The 18,689-nt window shown below is 39.6% G+C and overlaps 1 protein-coding gene across 8 annotated transcripts in view; it reads left to right on the top strand.

Moving 5' to 3' along the window:
• The first annotated feature begins 6,392 nt into the window (after window positions 1-6,392).
• The window catches only part of DEPTOR (DEP domain containing MTOR interacting protein), a 196,179-nt gene continuing 183,882 nt past the window's right edge, over window positions 6,393-18,689 (top strand). For 3 of the 8 annotated variants that reach the window (XR_014255492.1, XR_014255493.1, XR_014255494.1), the window contains exon 1: window positions 6,399-6,695. Coding sequence is in view for 4 of the 8 variants with exons in the window: in XM_082433208.1 (XP_082289334.1) it covers window positions 6,574-6,695 (122 nt within the window). In the remaining 4 variants the exon portion in view is untranslated. Of the gene's footprint in view, window positions 6,696-18,689 lie in introns of all 8 variants that reach the window. The other 5 variants (XM_082433208.1, XR_014255491.1, XM_082433209.1 and 2 more) reach the window with 5 other exon arrangements.

An 18,689-nucleotide genomic window follows, 5' to 3' on the forward strand; every position in this document is an offset into this window, starting at 1 on the left:
CTATTCCCTAAATTTACAGGAGGCACTGCTGCCTCAGGACTCCTTTGTTTTTAAATCAACTTTATTGAGATACGATTTAAGTACAACAAATTGCATCCATTTAAATCGTACAATTTAAGGATTTAACAAATTTATACACTGGTGAAACCACCACCACAATCAAAATGCAGAACATTCTCAGTACCCCCAAACGTTTCCTTATGCTCATTGGAAAAAGGAGAAGGAGTATTTATGAAATATTAACTTCTATTTACTTGGGATTTGCTTTACTTTTCTTTTTCTAGGTTCTTATCATTGATTTTAGGCCTTTCTTTTTTTCTAATATAAACACGTGTTTATAAATTTTTCTCAAAGCTCTGCTTTAGCTGTATCACACAAATTTTGAAACGTTATCTTTCATTATCACACAGTTTGAAATATTTTCTAATTTTCTTTGTGATTACTTCTTTGACCCATGAATTGTTTAGGAGTAGACTGTACTTCCAGATATTTGTGATTTCCTAGATATTTATTAATTTTTAACTTAATGTCATTATGTATACATGGAGAACATACTCTATATGATTTCAATTATTTTAATTTTATTGAGACTTCTTTTGTGGCCTAGCACATGGTCTTTCCTAGTGAAATTGCCACTTTTTTATTTGGGTTTCTTTCCCCACCTTTTTTTTATTCTTTCCTTCCTTTTCTGCCCTCCTGTGGATTACTTGAATTTTTAAAAAAGAATGTCATTATAATTTATCAACTGATCTTTTAGCCCTTTCTCTTTGCGATTTTTTAGTAATTATCATAGGGATTAAACTATACATCCTTGAAAAAGGAACCCTCCTACACTGTTGGTGGGAATGTAAATTGGTGCAGCCACTGTGGAAAACAATATGGAGGTTCCTTAAAAAACTGAAAATAGACTTACCATATGATCCAGCAATCCCACTCTTGGGCATATATCTGGAGAAAAACATAATTCAAAAAGATACATGCACCCCAATGTTCATAGCAGCATTATTTATAATTGCCAAGACTTGGAAGCAACCTAAGTGTCCATCAACAGATGAATGAATAAAGAAGATGTGGTGTATATATACAATGAAATATTACTCAGCAATTAAAAAAGTTTACAAATGAACTTATTTACAAAACAGAAACAGACTCATAGACATAGAAAACAAACTTATTATTACCAAAAGGGAAGTGGGGGGGAGGGGTAAATTAGGAGTTTGGGATTAGCAGATACAAACTACAATATATATCCAGAGAAAACTCTAATTCGAAAAGATACATGCACCCGAATGTTCATAGCAGCACTATTTACAATAGCCAAGACATGGAAGCAACCATGGATAAAGAAGACATGGTGTATATATATATACAATGGAATACTACTCAGCCATAAGAAAGAATGAAATAATGTCATTTGCAGCAACATGGATGGACCTAGAGATTATCATACTAAGTGAAGTAAGTCAGATAGAGAAAGACAAATATCATATGATATCACTTATATGTGGAATCTAAAAGGTGTTACAGGGAATTCCCTGGTGGTCCAGTGGTTAGGACTCTGTGCTCTCACTGCTGAAGGCCCAGGTTAGATCCCTGTTTGGGGAACTGAGATCCCACAAGCTGCACGGCATAGCCAAAAAAACAGAAGTGATACAAATGAATTTATTTACAAAACAGAAACAGATCACAGACAGAGAATAAGAATTTATGGTTACCAAAGGGGAATTGGGGGAGGGATAAATTAGGGGTTTGGGATTAGCAGACACAAACTATTGATACTATACACAAAATAGATAAACAACAAGGTCCTACTGTATAGCACAGGGAACTATATTCAATATCTTGTAACAAACTATAATGGAAAAGAATAGGAAAAAGAATATACACATGTATAACTGAATCACTTTGCTGTACACCAGAAACTAACACAACATTGTAAATTAACAATACTTCAACAACAACAACAAAAAAGAAAGAAAGAAAGAAAAGTGGCCAACTCACAAGGTTATTCTGAGGAATAATTGTTTAACACATGTATAACCCTTTGAGCATGGCCAGTCACAGAGAAAGAGCTCAATAAATATAACATTATTATTCCATTAAAAAATTCTCAATCCCGTCTAACTCAATGTTCCCTTTAAAAATAATAGTATGTGATGCTCACTTTATTTTCTTGTCATTAAATTCATAGAGAACATAAGCTTTCTAGGTGCATTATTTAAAAGAAAATCAATATGATGCCCTTATGCCGAAATATAGGGAAGAAAAAGAAAAGGAAAATCACATATAACAAAATAATTTGTATTTTAATATTCAAATGACTCTAGTAGAAGGTCTAGTGTGGTCATCAGATATTTATAACTAATGAATAATTTTAGAATAACAGAATTAAGACAATATTTAACTGAATATTGCCATCACTTCTTTTTTATATTTGGTATTTTACAATTTGGCTTAATATATTCCTATGCAAATACACACACAGGCATGCAATATCTAACAAATGCACTGAAAAAGGTGTGCTGTTCTCATGGTACCACACAAATGGTGGGTGAAGCAATTTTATACAGTGATGAACCTTTTTTGGTAAAGTTCTGAACAGAACGAAGTACAAATTTTTCTTGATGTACACAATAATTGCATCCATGGACAATTCAAGATTACATTTTAAAAATTTAAAAATATCTTGTGTTTCTATGTAAAACCAAATTAGGTTAAAGCTCAGTTAACTGCAAACAGCTTTTTCATACACTTGAAGATCCCACAGGACATAAGAAAGACATTCAGGATTTAGGACAATTCATTTCTTCTTTGTGAGGTGTTGTCTCAAGAAAATGAGAATACCTAGTATCCCTAGTCCATGCTCACTAAAAGCCAGGAACACGCCCAATAAGGAGACAAACTACACCCTCCTCCCCACCCCCATACAAATTTCCCCGAAGCCTTCTTGAGCGTGGCCCTTTTCCTGCAGGAGACCCAGTATCACTTAGTGTCACTGCAAAATAGACCACTAGGGGGCAGCATATACCAAAGAGTAAGTATTTTTGACACCTTTACAGCGTTAAGAACTTGGGAGTGAGCAGGGCTGGGACTGGAGGACCTCAAATTTATTTGTAATGTTTTATTTCTATCACTACAAAAAGGTGACAAAAATATTGAAAATGGGTGCAAGTAATGAACACGTGAATACTTAATTTTTCTCTATCTTTACATTTAATTTTTAAAGACAAGTTCCCTTCTTAAATGATCAACAGAAATATCTGGACAGGATGTTGCTAAACCATCAATCTGCTTCCATTCACAGAAAGAGAATAAAAATGGTGGCAGCTGGAGATTCCAGACTTCCATTAATGGTTAAGAATAACGTACGTCTTCAAATACTACGAGAATGTGTAGACAAGAACAACACACCACTTTGGGGAGTGCAAGGAGATAGCACAGAGAAGGTGGGGTTTAAGTCGTCTTTAAGATCAGGTATATACAAAGAGGCAATAACAGTAATGATAGCTAGCATGTTATTAAGCTTCGTAGTTGACAGTATTCTTTCACAGGTTTGCTTTTTTGTTTTGTTTTTTTTAAACTTTGTTCTCATAGAATTTTTTTTTAAATTAATTAATTAATTTATTTTTGGCTGTGCCGGGTCCTCACCTCTGTGCGAGGGCTTTCTCCAGTTGCGGAGAGCGGGGGCCACTCTTCATCGCGGTGCGCGGGCCTCTCACTATCGCGGCCTCTCTTGTTGCGGAGCACAGGCTCCAGACGCGCAGGCTCAGTAATTGTGGCTCACGGGCCCAGTTGCTCCGCGGCTTGTGGGATCTTCCCAGACCAGGTCTCGAACCCGTGTCTCCTGCATTGGCAGGCAGACTCTCAACCACTGCGCCACCAGGGAAGCCCCCTCTTTCACCGGTTTTAATCAAGTTCATCTTCTCACATTGCTGCTCACCCTTTTCCAGAACTATTCAAAGCGTGGTCGGCCAGCTGGTAACCATTGCCTGTATTGAGAGACACTGAGACATACAGATATTGAGAGAAATCATTTATAAATGTTTATAGAAATTTGACAATTTTCTGTCTGTTGATCACAACAATAAAAAATTGGGGCTTGTGCTTTGTATGTTTTTTTAAATTTCTCTTTTACTGTATTTTACCAACGTGTCAGTCTTCAGTGGATTGAAAACACACATACGCACACGCCTGTGCAAGCACACACGCACACACATTTGATCCTTATCTACCAAAAGTTTGAGAAGCACTGGCTCCAGAACACCAAAACAGCCAGAAGGCATGAAGCAGGTAAGTAGGGTGAGCTGGAGGAGAAGGCGCACATTTAATAGTTTCTACCTATGACAAGTGGGCTTATTCAATTTTATTTAATCCTCCCAACAACCCAGTGGGACTGGTGGTATGATCCTGACTTTACAAAGAAGGGAAAAAACATAGAAAAGATAATGAACTTTCTCTAATGGAGCCAGGAGTCAAACCAAGATCTGCTGGAATTTTTCGCCCTTTGAAGATCTTGGATTAATTGCCATTTCAGCACCCTTCTCTCATCTAGCAATACCTATAGGTCACACTTTATTCTGGGACCAGTTGCTCCAGAGCTCAGAGTCGTGGCATTTATGCTCACATGTCCTCAAGAGTCAGTTCACTAATGTTTCCCTAAGTTAGGAGAAAGGGTCTGTCTTCTAACCCAATGGAACATGGTGTGTCTCATATGTCAAAAGAAAGGTTAAAACAATAATAGCATGCCAATTCCCCATTTCCTGTTCACATCTATACACACACATACATACACACACACACACACAACCTTCTCATCAAGCATGAAAAAATAAATTCTGCCCTATCTCTCACTGGAGTAGTGGTATCAGATATGTTACTGACTTGATTTTTTTCCCCTTATGTTAAGGTGCTTTTTTTAATAGGTTTTTTTTTATCATAAACTTGTATGATAAAAGTTTTTGATCATGAACTTTTTATCCAAAACTATTAAACAAGAAAGTATTTTACAAAAAAACATTTTTCATTTTTATTTTTCAGGTAAAGGAATCTGTCTGAATTCAAACCAAACATGACTAGATTTAAAGGGAGAAAAACCAGAAGACAATCATAATAGTGATACGATTTACAACATGTAGATAGAGCTTTTGGATAAAACGAAATGTTGCTTGAACAATGGATAATTAGGAATAGGTAATTTTGTTTTTCATTTTGCACTTTCAAAAAGCTTAAAACCATTAAATCAAAGAGATTTAGTGGGGCTAGGTCTGCACTTCTCTTTTCTTCATTTTGAAGGCCTATTAATAATAAAAAATTCATTAGAGATAACTTGAGGAAAAGTGTTTTGTCTAGCATCAAAAACTCATAATGGAAAGTATCTGGCAAGAATTTCTTCTTTTTTTCCTTCTTTCTCTTCTTCATATTAAAAGCAGTAATGATATTAAAGAGAACATCTATTGAATACATAGCATGTACTTGGAAATTTTACATAATGTTATTTCATTTAAGCCACACAACATCCCTATAAAGTAGGAATTATTCCTGTTTTATCAATAGGAAATTGAGGCCCAGAGAAGTTAACTAGCATAAGTTTGCAAAGCTGGTAAATGACAGAATCAGGATAGAAACTTCATTTTTGAGCTTGAAGTCCATGCAAACTTTTGATAGTCTATGTAATGATTACAGAATTAAAACATGAGCAACAGCCAGTTAATCTCGTTATCTCTGGGACCTCTACTTCTGTTAAACGATTTTCCTACTTTATGCAGAATGAGGCTCAAGTTACCCCATCTCTCCGGGCCTGCTTCCTGAGTAAAACGAGGACAATATTCATTTTATAATTTGTTGCAGTTAAAGAAGGTAACAACTACCTGAAACATCTTTAATGCAGCAGATTGTCCACAGATGATAGCCACAATTATTTTTATTTTGTAAAGGAAGAAACTGGGGATTAAGCACATTTAGTTACAAAATTATAGGTGTGGAGCTGGATCCCAGGTCTGTCTGATTCCCAGGCCAGCGTTCTTTATTGACTACACCGTAAGGTAAGTAAGCTGTCTTTGGTGAGGAAGTTGCTTTAATTGCTTAAAGCCCTGCAATGACATGTACAGCCTTCATCGTTCACTATTTAGCTAAATTACTATTTTCACTCTCTGGCAATTTGGGACACGGACAGTATAATAAAAATGCCTCCACACTTGTCTAGTAACCTCCCCGCCTGTCCCCAGGATCCCACAGCACGAGCTTTGTGGGTAAAGGAAGAGGTCCACAACGAACTCGACCTCAAACAGCACAATTAGCTCAAAACCGCCCCCCGCCCAGATGTTGATATTTTCCTCTCTCGGCCCCGCCCCCGACCACGCGGGGCTCCAGCCACGCCCCCAAGCTGGAGTTACTGGGCGGACTCGCCGAGCGCCTCAGCCTACCCACAAGGGATTCCCTCTCCAGCCAATCGCGTCTGAACTACGGGACGGCCCCTAACAAAGATGGCGGGGAGGGCCTCAGTGAGGGCAGGCTGATTTAATACCCGAACCCGCGGCGGACAGCGAAGACAGAGGTAGCGGCGCAGCCCCGACCATGGAGGAGGGCAACAGCGCTGGCAGCGGTGGCAGCGACAGCAGCACCAGCGGGAGTGGCGGGGCGCAGCAAAGGGAGCTGGAGCGCATGGCTGAGGTTCTGGTCACCGGAGAGCAGCTACGGTAAGATGAGGCGCAGTGCCGGGGGAGGCTAGCGGTGGCACTGCCAGCCAGTGTCCGTGGCAGTCGCGCGCGCACGCGCGCCGTGGTTCGTGGGTAGCGACTCGCGCGGGGCTCCGGGACGCCTGCGGACGCGTCGACCCTCCGCGCCGCACCCCCGCTTAGCTTCTGCAGCCCGGCGCCCTGCGGACTCCGGACTGGCGCGGGGCTCCCGAGGCGGACGCGGGCGGGCGCGCGGTGCTCGCTGCGCCCTCGCCCAGCTGCTGCAGCCCCGCGCCCCGCAGACGCGTTGCTGCCGACCGCGCGCGCCCTCTCTGCCCGGGCACCCGGGAGCTGCCAGGCCTCCCGGCTGACAGCTCGCTCCTCCTCCCCTCAGAGAGCGAGAGGGGCGGGTGAAGGGCCCCCCGCCGGCCCCAACCCCAGCCCCTTTACTCCTAGGTAGAAGGAGCCAGACCAGATCCCCTTCACTTAAGGTTTTCCTTTTGGCTTGCAAGTCTGGCTTCACTCCCCTGAGCCTCAGTATTTTCATCTGTAAAATGGGGCTGATCACGGCAACTTCCTTGAACGGTTGTGGTGGTGGCTAAACTGAGAACATTTCTGAAACACTGTACCTATCACTTAATTGGCACATACTCATCAGTCATTATTTGGGTCCGCAAGGGGGCGTGGAGGCACCTTGTCCCGCTGCCCTGCTGCCAGCTCCCCCAGCGCGCACATTTTGGGCAGCAGGGTCCATCGGCCCCAGGCTGCTACAAGAATTGGGACTTGATGTGTGTCATGCGTCCAGGACAGGCAGTTACCCCCAGATTCAGGACCCCCTCCCGCCCACTTTATCATTCCCATCCCATCCTTGTCCTTCTTGGATTCATGTTTGAGAATTCTCCTTATGGTATGACCAGTTCCGCAGCTGTCCGTCTTGTGGTCATAAATCAGTTTGCCAGGGGGAAAAACCCCTTGGCTTTACAGTGTTTGAGCCAAAACTTGCATGCCGGCCCCTGTCCCATCGGAACGGTGCGCTTGCCTCTTACTTCTAGTTCTTGGCCTGAATTTCCAGGCTCATTTCGGTTTCTAAAATGCTGTGTTTCAGGACCCGAAGGAGAGAGACTCTTGCAACGATCCCTAAAGGTTTGGTAACCACCCTGCTTGCTGCCCTTAGATTGAGAAAGTAAATATTGGAGGTCAGAATTAATTGAGTTTAACGTTACAAGAGGCAAATTGCGCATTTCTATCCCTTGATGATTTTTTAATGTATAGTCAGAATTAAAGGGAATAAAAGCTTCTTTTCCATCAAGAGATTTTCTAACTGAAAAAAATCAAAATAAAGCTTTTCTGATTCACCTTGAAACACTTTAATAATTTATCCGCTCCTCAGTTGGGTACGTTTCACTTCCTTTAAAATAATAAACCGCAGGGTGCCTCTGTTTGTCCAGAAAGCACTTTCTCCTTCGAGATGCTTAAATACCCCTGCCTTGGTTGGGGAGGTCCCCAGAGCACTTCCCCTCGTCCCAGGCATCCCTCTGCACGGCAGCAAGTTTGAGGGCTAGGCTTAGTGTGTCGATAAGAAGATAGAGGGCTGTCTCGCACTCGGGTTACATAGACCTGGGTTTGAATTTATGCTCAGCCACTTTGTTGCCAAGAGTTAACATTAAGTTGTTTTGAGGAGGACTTTAAAATCAGAGTGAATCTGGGTTTGCTACTTACTAGTGTGGGACCTTGGACGAGTTACTTAACTAAGAATGATGGGTAATAATGGAGCCTACCTCTGTATTGTGATGAGGATTAATTAGATGAGTTAGTGCTTAGATCAGTGCCTGGGATATAGTATGCACCATGCCAGCCTTAGCTATTATAGTTCTGTGACTTTGGACAAGTTAATTCACTTCTCTGAGCCTCTGTTTCCTCATCTGTAGAAAGGCAATGAAGATAGCACTTCATAGGGTTGTTTTGAGAGTTTTTCCCTGGGCTTCAAGTATTGAAGAGCATTCAACAAATGGTTGTTGGAATTAATGAGTGTTATTGGTCTCTTGTGTGTCACCACAGGTGACTTCCAGCTGAGCAAGATCTAGCAGAAAGGATTGGTTGGTGGTTAAGAACACAGGCTGCCTGGGTTCTTATTCTGTCTCCATTTATTAGTCCTGTGACTTGCGGACGATTTACTTAACTTCTCTGTGCCTCCGTTTTACTTCTCTTGCAGGAATTTTGTGAGGATTAAATGAGGAGATGCTACATGTAAAAGGCTTAGTAAATGTTAGTTACTTAATTTTACTTTGGGAAACTGTCATCATTGCTTTTTAAAAATCTCTACCATCTTTGTACTGTGCTGAGTACAGAATACATAGTAATTACTCGAATATTTGAATAACTAGTGTATGTAATTAAATATACTATTGTAAATACAGATAATGTAATATTCAGAATTTAGGGATTTAAGTGGCGATGTATGCCACTAGCTTCTTGGTTACTGGAGGAACCTCTCATAAAGGAGTAGGGATGCAGCCCTCCTGGCTTTCACTGTCACAACATGTTTTCACATCCCTAACTGCTTTCTCACAAGCTGATTGTGGGGACTTTGTGATGCCCAGGCCTCCTGCCTCTAATAGCAACACACACACACACACACACACACACTCACTCACACACTCACAGACACACAGACAATTCCTCCTCTCTGCCTTCTCTTTCCTTTCCATTGCTTTCTGGGTCAGCAAAGATGAGGTGAATGAAGGTGGTAAGGAAAGGAGACACCAGGATTGGGATTTGAAATACAAAATTTGGCTTCCAGGTCCAGCTCTGTGAATTTTATTAATTTAATATTTATTTATGGATGTATATATGGATATTGTATATATGGATTTATTTTGAACTACTTTTGCTTGGGCAAGTCAGTTAGCCACTCTGGGCCTCAGTGACTGTACCTGCAGAATGGGAATAATAATATCCTCCCTTGTAAGATCTGTGGTGTTGGATCAAATGGGGTATAACATGGGAAGGAACTTTGTAAAATAAATCAATAAATCAAGAGTAGTTGTTGCTATGATTATTATAAGCTCCAGATGTGAAATTGGGGGTTGGCTCCGTAATCCTGACACTTTGGTAAGGGCAGCTGGTTGCATAAGGATATGAAATTGAGTAACATTTAAAAACATCTCCTGCTTTCTTTTCCAGCCTGACTGCAGGATCCTTTTCCTAATCTCTTTGTGCTTTCCCTTGTCATAAAAGATTTTACTTCCTTGCTCAATGTATTTGAGTGTTTTTGTATCTTAAAAATGCATTTGGATACCACTTCACATCCCCAGGATGGCTATAATCAGAAAGACAGATAATGAGAACTGTTGGCAAGGATGCGGGGAAATTGTAACCTTTATACACTGCTGGTGGAAAGGTAAAATGATGCAGCCACTTTGGAAATCATTCTGGCATTTCCTCAAAGACTAAACATAGAATTACCATGTGACCCAGCACTTTTACTCCTATGTATGTATTCAAGAGAAACAAAAACATATGTCTACATAAAAATTTGTACACAAATTTTCACAGCAGCATTTTTTTAAAAATTTATTCATTTATTTATTTATTTATTTATGGCTGTGTTGGCTCTTCGTTTCTGTGCGAGGGCTTTCTCCAGTTGTGGCAAGCGGGGGCCACTCTTCATCGCAGTGCGCGGGCCTCTCACTATCGCGGCCTCTCCCGTTGCGGAGCACAGGCTCCAGATGCGCAGGCTCAGTAGTTGTGGCTCACGGGCCCAGTCGCTCCGTGGCATGTGGGATCTTCCCAGACCAGGGCTCGAACCCGTGTCCCCTGCACTGGCAGGCAGATTCTCAACCACTGCGCCACCAGGGAAGTCCCCAGCATTTTATATAATAGCCAAAACCAGAAACAACTCAAATGCCCACCAACTGATGAATGGGTAAATAATGTGTGGTCTATCCATACAAGGGAGTATTATTCAGCAATAAAAAGGAATAAAGTACTGATACATGCTACAACATGGATGCACCTTGAAAACATGATACTAAGTGAAAGAAGGCAGACACAAAAAGACACATGATAGGAGGTTGGCCAAAAAGTTCGTTCGGGTTTTCCATAGGCTGTTACGGATAAACCCGAACAACTTTTTGGCCAACCCAATATGACTCCATTTATATGAAATGTCCAGAATAGGCAAATCTGTGGAGACAGAAAGTGGTTGCCAGTGGCAGTGGGGAGGGGGAATGGAGGGTGATTGCTGATGGGTGTAGAGTTTCTTTTGGGGATGATGAAAATGTTCTAAACTTGATTGTGGTGATATCATAACTCTGTGGATATGCTTAAAAACCATTGAATTATATACATTAAATGGGTGAATTATGTGGTGTGTGAATTATATCTCAATAAAACTATTACAAAAATGCATTTGGATGACACATTAGAGTGATGAAAGACAAAATATTAAAACTTTTAAAATAAACTTTATGGTTTCTTTTTGGATTGGCCAAAGAATGTGATGATATTTATCATTAACTTGATAACACATTACTACCACACCAGATGGGACTGATATTTTACATATATCTTTTTATAGTATTCTTGATACAGCACAGAGAAAATATACCATAAATAGTCCAGAAAATTGTCTCAGAACATTCCTGATTTGAAGATAATTAACCATATAAAAATCATTCATATTAGTGAGGTTTCATACGATGACTTTTTAAATCATTATTTTTGTTTTATATATAAATCTTTTATCTTGAAATTTGTCATGCAATCATAACTGGCATTCTAATTACAGCATCCAAAATCCACCTTATGTTTCTTCTATAGATTAATCCCAGAGATACTTAGCAAGAAAGTGGCTTGTAATAGAGCATTTAAATAAAGAAGGCCAATGAATATCACTCTTCTCTCTGTGGTAATGGTAGGCATTATAATAATAACAATAATACTTACATGGCATATATTACCTGCCAAAGACTCTTCCAAGTGCTTATATATATTATTTAAAATATATATATATTAATATATATTATCAAAAGCATATATATGCCTTTAAGCTTTATAAGCTACTCTGTGTAGAAGATATACTTGTTATCCTCATTTTACAGATGGGAAAACTGAGGAACGAAGCATGTAAGCTAACTGGCCATCGATTTTTCAGCCAGAAAGTGCTAGAGCTGAGAGTTCTTGCTCTGAAGCAAAATGCTAGATTACAATTTAGAGGGTTAAGAAGTGTCAGGGTAAGACCAATGTAAAACAGAATCATATATATAAGACTATGATATTCTGGTATGAGAACTTTTGCAAACAAGCAAGTAGACAAATGATTTTTCCCTTCTGTTGGGAAAAAGCTAATTAATTTCTAGAAGTGTTTATGTTTTGACAAGATAGAATGGTCAGTTTCTCCGTTAACTTTTAAAGTGGGTCTCCCTTGCCATATGGTTTTGAAAACTTAATTTGAACTCCACTCATTCTGAATTTGTAATCATTTTAATGGGAAGATAAATTACAGTTCACTGTTTTGCCAGCTGTGAGGAGGGGAGTGGGGTAGGGAGGAGAATTAAGAATGTAATGAGGAATGCTTAATTAAGAGAGAAAACGCCTCAAGCTTTTCAGTTACGCTCATCTACCTAGACTAAATATGCTAATTACAACAGTCTTATCCAGTCATTAAAGCTGGGTCCCTAAAAGCAATTTATGAGGCAATAAGTTTTAGGGAAGTTGTAGGAAATTGCAGTTCTTTCAAATTGTTTGATGTATTGCCTTTTTGCTACACCAGACTGCCTTTCCAGACTCTTACAGCCTTGCTATTGCCTTTTTCATAAAAACATGTTAAATCAATATTGAGTTGCTTTTCTGAATTTGCTTTGCCAGTGTTAATGCAGTATGCTGATAGAAGGTAAAAATCAGCTTCTGGAACCAAAGGCCAATCTACAATAAAGTAAATATAAGATATGGAATTTAGAGATACAGAATAGGACAAGGAGAAATACAGCTGACCCCTGAACACTGCGCGGGTTACGGCACCCACCCTCTGCACAGTTGAAGATCCGAGTATGACTTTATAGTCAGACTTTCTCTGTATCCCTGGTTCCCCATCCACAGATTCAACCAATCATGAAATATGTAGTACTGTAGTATTTATATTGAAAAAATCCAAGTATAAGTGGACCTGAGCAGTTCAAATCCCAGTTGTTCAAGGGTCAGCTGTAGTTTGTTTTACTGCACTTTGAACTTAAGGAACTTCGAGATTGGCTTAGAGAATGTCTTAGGGGGTAGCCCCTACTGGCGTCCGTTATTATGGAAGCCTAGCTCTACTAGACATTGTAACCAAAGGGAATAGAGGGAAAGCTACTGCCCAGATGCTACTACTGAAATGTAGGGATCCAAGCAGGAGGAATATGCTTTTATTCTTCTAATAAGCAGAGAGGATATCCTGGCCTTGGGAAATTACCGCCTGTTCAGATGAAAAAGGGAGAACTTTAGGAAATGGCAAATGGCTGTATTTGGAGTCAGTGCAGACAAGCCTCGTGTAGAGTGTTGAACTGCCTTTACACCAGAGGCTTTTCTCATATACAGACCCTGTTCCTATGAACATCTTTTCTGCTTCACACACTGGATGTGGGTACAGCAGGCACAGTCCTGGCACATAGCAAGCTCAGTAAAGACTCCTTTCTCCCCTGGAGAGAGAGCCTGGGAAGGTACTTTGTCGCTTGCCAAAACCCCCATGCAAATGGAAGACACTTAGTAAGTGCTCAACACATGACTGTGGAATTATTTTACACCTTCATGCACTTATTCTTACATAAACCTGTTTTTGAAATGTGTGCAGTGTTAATTGTTTCTGAGTAATATGTTTGTGATGACTTTTCTAAAAGGCCGATGCTGATATTTAGGTTCTGGCTTCTGTCGACTTTGGAATCGATAAACCTGAAAATAAGTTATTAAATAAACACACCTCAAAAGAAGAGAATGAGAGGTGATGGGTAATTGTTCTCCTCTCCTATAATTTCTAGTATTTATTTGGATCAGGAACTCACGTCCCTTTATTAGGTGGCGGCTCTTAAAGGGTTGGTGTTTATGAGTTTAGTGATTAGGAAAAGACAAAGGAAACAATCATCAACCCTCTTTCTACCTAGTAAGTCATCACACTTTTCTCTCTTCCTCATTATCTACCAAGGATAGATGGGTCCCAGATCTGAGATCCTTGTCCCTGTATTATCAGCTTTAACCAAACTTGGAAGCTTATGTCAGTGACTGTCTTTGTTGATTATTAGATGCTGGGGGAACACCAGTGGAGACGGAGTGCGGGGAGAGAGCTTAGCGGATCAGACAGCCTGCTTGGAAACAGCTGTTCCCGTGGCAGTGCCAGCAGGGGCAACAGGAGCTATTCTCATCAGGGCTGGGATGGCTCCATGCTGGAAGAGTTCAGAGAGAGCAGGAATTTACTCTCGTCTGCACAAAGAGTCACTTTTCTGTAGCTTTTCAAATATGTTTAAGGTTGAATAGGAGAGGCAAGATGGAGAAAGAAAACACACCTGGGAGTGGGGGACAAGATATCCTTTTGTTTGCGCAGTTTTCTGATAACAGCTGTTGCTAGGGTGTGGCAAGAGGGGACAAATGCCAGGGCCTCCAGCTGGGGGAAGCCCATGGCAGCTGCAGAGGAGGTGGTTAGCAGCTAGTGTCATCAGATAAAGGCTCAAATCTTTCCACTTGGAACCTTTAGCTGCTTCTGGTGATTTTGTTATTGTTGGTGGTGTGTGTTTGTTATTTGTTTTAATCCTGATGGCGCTGTCTCCCTGCAACACTTGTACCTACAGATTTCTGATTCTGATATTTACCCAGAGGTTCCTTTCATTGAAGTAAACTGTGGCCCAGCATCCACTTAGGTCTTGGCCTTATTTTGATCATCCAGCTCTGTGAGGCTCTCCTTTGGGTGGTGAAACTGTTACAGCCCCAGAGAACCGAACCTTGTGCTTTGTGGCAGTTCAGGTAGGCTTCAGAAGGACCAGTCCTAGTACAGAATGCTCAGTAGCTTCTCTGATCATGACTTAAAGTGTGAGAAACAAATGAAGCTCAGAATGAACATTCTCTCGTTAAGAGAGAAAGCCTCATTTCATGCTATCCTATTTTCATTACAATTAGGTTGGTCCCTGTGCTTTTATTATGTGTGAAGTTGGCCATTTTCTAACAAGTTGTAAAATTCTGGAGGAATACACTATGAGTGGTGTGTCCACAAAACAAACAAACAAAAAAAAAAAACAAGGGAGATTGGGAGGGGGTTAGTGTAGAGATATATAACGAGGTACTGGTTTAAGAACAACCAGTGTGTAAATGTGCAAATTTACAAAAAGGATATGTTAAGAAAGGATTGTTTTTTTCCATCTTAAAAAAGGATTTAGCACATTTTCTGTTGAGGATCCTGGGTTATTTTCTATTTAAAATGCAATTCTTTTTATACGGTTTGCACACTATTTTCAGGCACATATACTGAGTCCACTAAAGCGTGAACTTTTGGACTGTAGAAGTACTGTTTTGCTTCCCGATTCCTTTCCTCTTCCCGGAAGGAGGAAAGGAGAATGGGGTAAACTTGGACCCTATTTTCATTGAATATTTTTATAAAAGTTCTACTTACCTTTGCTCGTTAACATTTGCATAAATGATAGTGACTTTCACAGAATGTATTCACTGCAAAAAGCAGTGGTGCTCTATGACTGTATTTTACGTCTAGATGCCAAGTGCCTCTTATACCATCTTTAGTTAAGCTATAAGATGGTTGATAAAATAAGACTTTACCAAAGCTCCTACTTGTACTATTTTCTTCTTAAAAACAGACAACAAAAATCAGTTTAGAGGTGAGGTTTTAAGACAGTTATCTGATGCATAACCATGATTCATTTTCCTTCACATTTGTTAAAATTTACTTTCTAAGAAAACCATAATTCAGAAGGACACATGTACCCCAATGTTCATTGCAGCACTATTCACAATAGCCAGGACATGGAAACAACCTAAATGTCCAATGACAGATGACTGGATAAAGAAGATGTGGTACATATATACAGTGGAATATTACTCAGCCATAAAAAGGAATGAAATTGGGTCATTTGTAGAAATGTGGATGGACCTGCAGTCTGTCATACAGAGTGAAGTAAGCCAGAAAGAGAAAAACAGATATCGTATATTAACGCATATATGTGGAATCTAGAAAAAATGGTACAGATGAACCTATTAGCAGGGCAGGAATAGAGACGTAAAGAATGGACATGTGGACACGGTGGTGGGGGGGAAGGGGAGGGTGGGACAAATTGGGAGATTAGGATTGACATATATACATTACCATGCGTAAGACAGATAGCTAGTGGGAACATGCTATAACGCACAGGAAGCTCAGCTCGGTGCTCTGTGACCACCTAGATGGGTGGGATGGCAGTGGGGGGGTGAGAGGGAGGTCCAAGAGGGAGGGGATATAGGTATACATATAGCTGATTCACTTCATTGTACAGCAGAAACTAACACAACATTGTAAAGCAATTATACTCCAATAAAAAAAGTAAAATGACATTTTAAAAATAAAAAATAAGAAAACTAAGGAAATGTGACTAAAGTATGAACTTTAGTTAATAATAATGTGTCAGTATTAACCAATTGTATCAAATTTGCCATATTAGTGGTGTGTGGTATACCTTTACGACTTTTCTCTAAATCCGAAGCTGTTCTAAAATAAGTTTATTAAAGAGTAAAACAATAAATGAAGCACACACATACACAACACAGATACAACAAATGAAGTGATAAAAAGATAACTATTAATACATTTTTAAAAATTTGCTCATTACTGGTCTGTACCAAATAGCATGACTCATTTGTGGTCTCTAAGGTTTTCTTGAAATAACCAGAGATCACAGATGAAGTTGCTGAAAAGGATCACATGTTGATTATGTTGGATTGAAAGTACAGTGCTGAAGAGTGTATAGACTGGAATCAGAATGCCTCGGCTTAAACCCTGATTTTGTTACTTACCAGCTGGATGACCTTGGGTTAGTTATTTCATGAATCTGTGTCTTAGTTTCTTAGTCTGTAAACTGGTGATGAAAATAGACTTCAGTAAGTTGGTCTTAGAATGATACATTGATATTTGTATAGCACTTAGAATTATGCCAGGCAATTAGTGTTATGAGTGTTTATTAATAAATAAATATTGGGGGGAAAAAAGAATTTACTTTATTAATGACTGTTTCGTAGACTCTGATAGTCAAACCTAACAGTGGGTATAACCTGTCTTCATGAGAGAGGATGAATAGACCTTAGTTGCCATGATAAAGTACACTTATCCTGCTACCATACTTACAAGAGCCAAAAGTTATCACAGAGTATTTAAGGACATTCAAATACAAGGAACAAGAGTGAACTAGAGCTTTTTCCTCCAACATTTTATTATGAAAAATTTCAAACATACAGAAAAGTGTGAAGAATTCTACAGTGAACATCCTTTTCTCCACCGCTTGGATTCCACAATTAACATTCCACCGTGCTTGCTTTAGCACGTGATACAAGATACTGATTATAGTTCCCTGTGCTATACAGTAGGTCCTTAATTATCTATTTTATATATAGTAGTGTGTATCTGTTAATTCCAAATTCCTAATTTATCGCTCTTCCCCACCTTCCCCTTTGGTAACCATAAGTTTTTTTCTATGTCTGAGTCTATTTCTGTTTTGTAAATAAGTTTGTTTGTATCATTTTTTTAGATTTCCATGTATAAGTGATATCATATGTTATTTGTCTTTCTCTGTCTGACTGACTTCACTTACTATGATATACTCTAGGACCATTCATGTTGCTACAAGGTTCTTTTTTTTTTTTTTAAGAGATAAAACTTATGTATAATGAAATGCACCATTTGATGAGTATTGACTAAGACATATATCTGTGAAACCCAAACCCCTATCTGGATATCTTTGAATGCTTTTGGCTGCAAGAAACAGAAAATCGACTCAAACAATGTATTCACCCCCGTAACTGGAAATCCAGGAGATGTGAATAACCAACTGATACCATGTGCATACGTAATTATATTTCTTCTGAAATAATACTGTATCCTTAGAATTACGATACTCTACTATAGAATTGTCATCTATGGGGTCCTTACCTCCCTCTCCTTTCCAGCACTCAGCAGAAGTGTTGCAAAGCTGAAGGAAAGGTTGGATCTTACTTTTTGAAGCCAAAACCTGTTTCAACAGCAGCATGAAGGGCTCTGCTTTCCCCCATATCCAGGCAGGAGTCCTCTCAGTGTCTCATCACTAGTTCTGTGAATAATTTCCAAAGCCCATCTAGATGTCAGGCACTGGGTTAGGTGCTGGGGACAAGAGGAGGACCTTCATTTTCCAGACTTCCCTCTGTCATCACTTGTATCTCTCAGAGTGTCAAGCACGCTTTTGGCCTACTGTGGATCAGAAACTTTATTTTCACTTTTATGGTTTAAGATTTCCAAATCGTGAAATAAACCAAGTGCAAAATAATAAAAAGAATATTAATCTTAAGATAACATTTCTGGACTTGCTTAAGGCAAGAGTCCTTTGTTCCATTTGTATTTGTCCTGAAGCAAAATTAATTTCATGAAGGGGTGGATACCTTAGGGGAGTGGAATCTACAAGGATGCCAGGGTGGGAAAGGGCAAATAACATATATTACATGAATTTCATGTCTCGTATATCTTTGCATAATAAATTTGTTTTAAAATATGGATACATAATAAATATAATTTAATAAATTCATGTATTAATGATGCAGTATAATTCAGTAAGTATAAAAATTGAGAGAAATGGAAATTATTGAAAATCTAAGGATGGGGGAGTGTCGAAGATGCATTTATGGCAGAGAAGGACACTTAGAAATGGAAGCCATGCTTCTAGCACAGGGGAGATCGCTGAGTCAGAAATTCCTGCAGAGCAAGAGGGATCAATGACAAAAGAAAGACATAGGCCAGAGACCTAGGACATGAGTCTGAGAGGTGATAAA

This window comes from Balaenoptera physalus (assembly GCF_965194825.1).
Source record: "Balaenoptera physalus genome assembly, chromosome: 17".
Classification (NCBI taxonomy): Eukaryota; Metazoa; Chordata; class Mammalia; order Artiodactyla; family Balaenopteridae; genus Balaenoptera; species Balaenoptera physalus.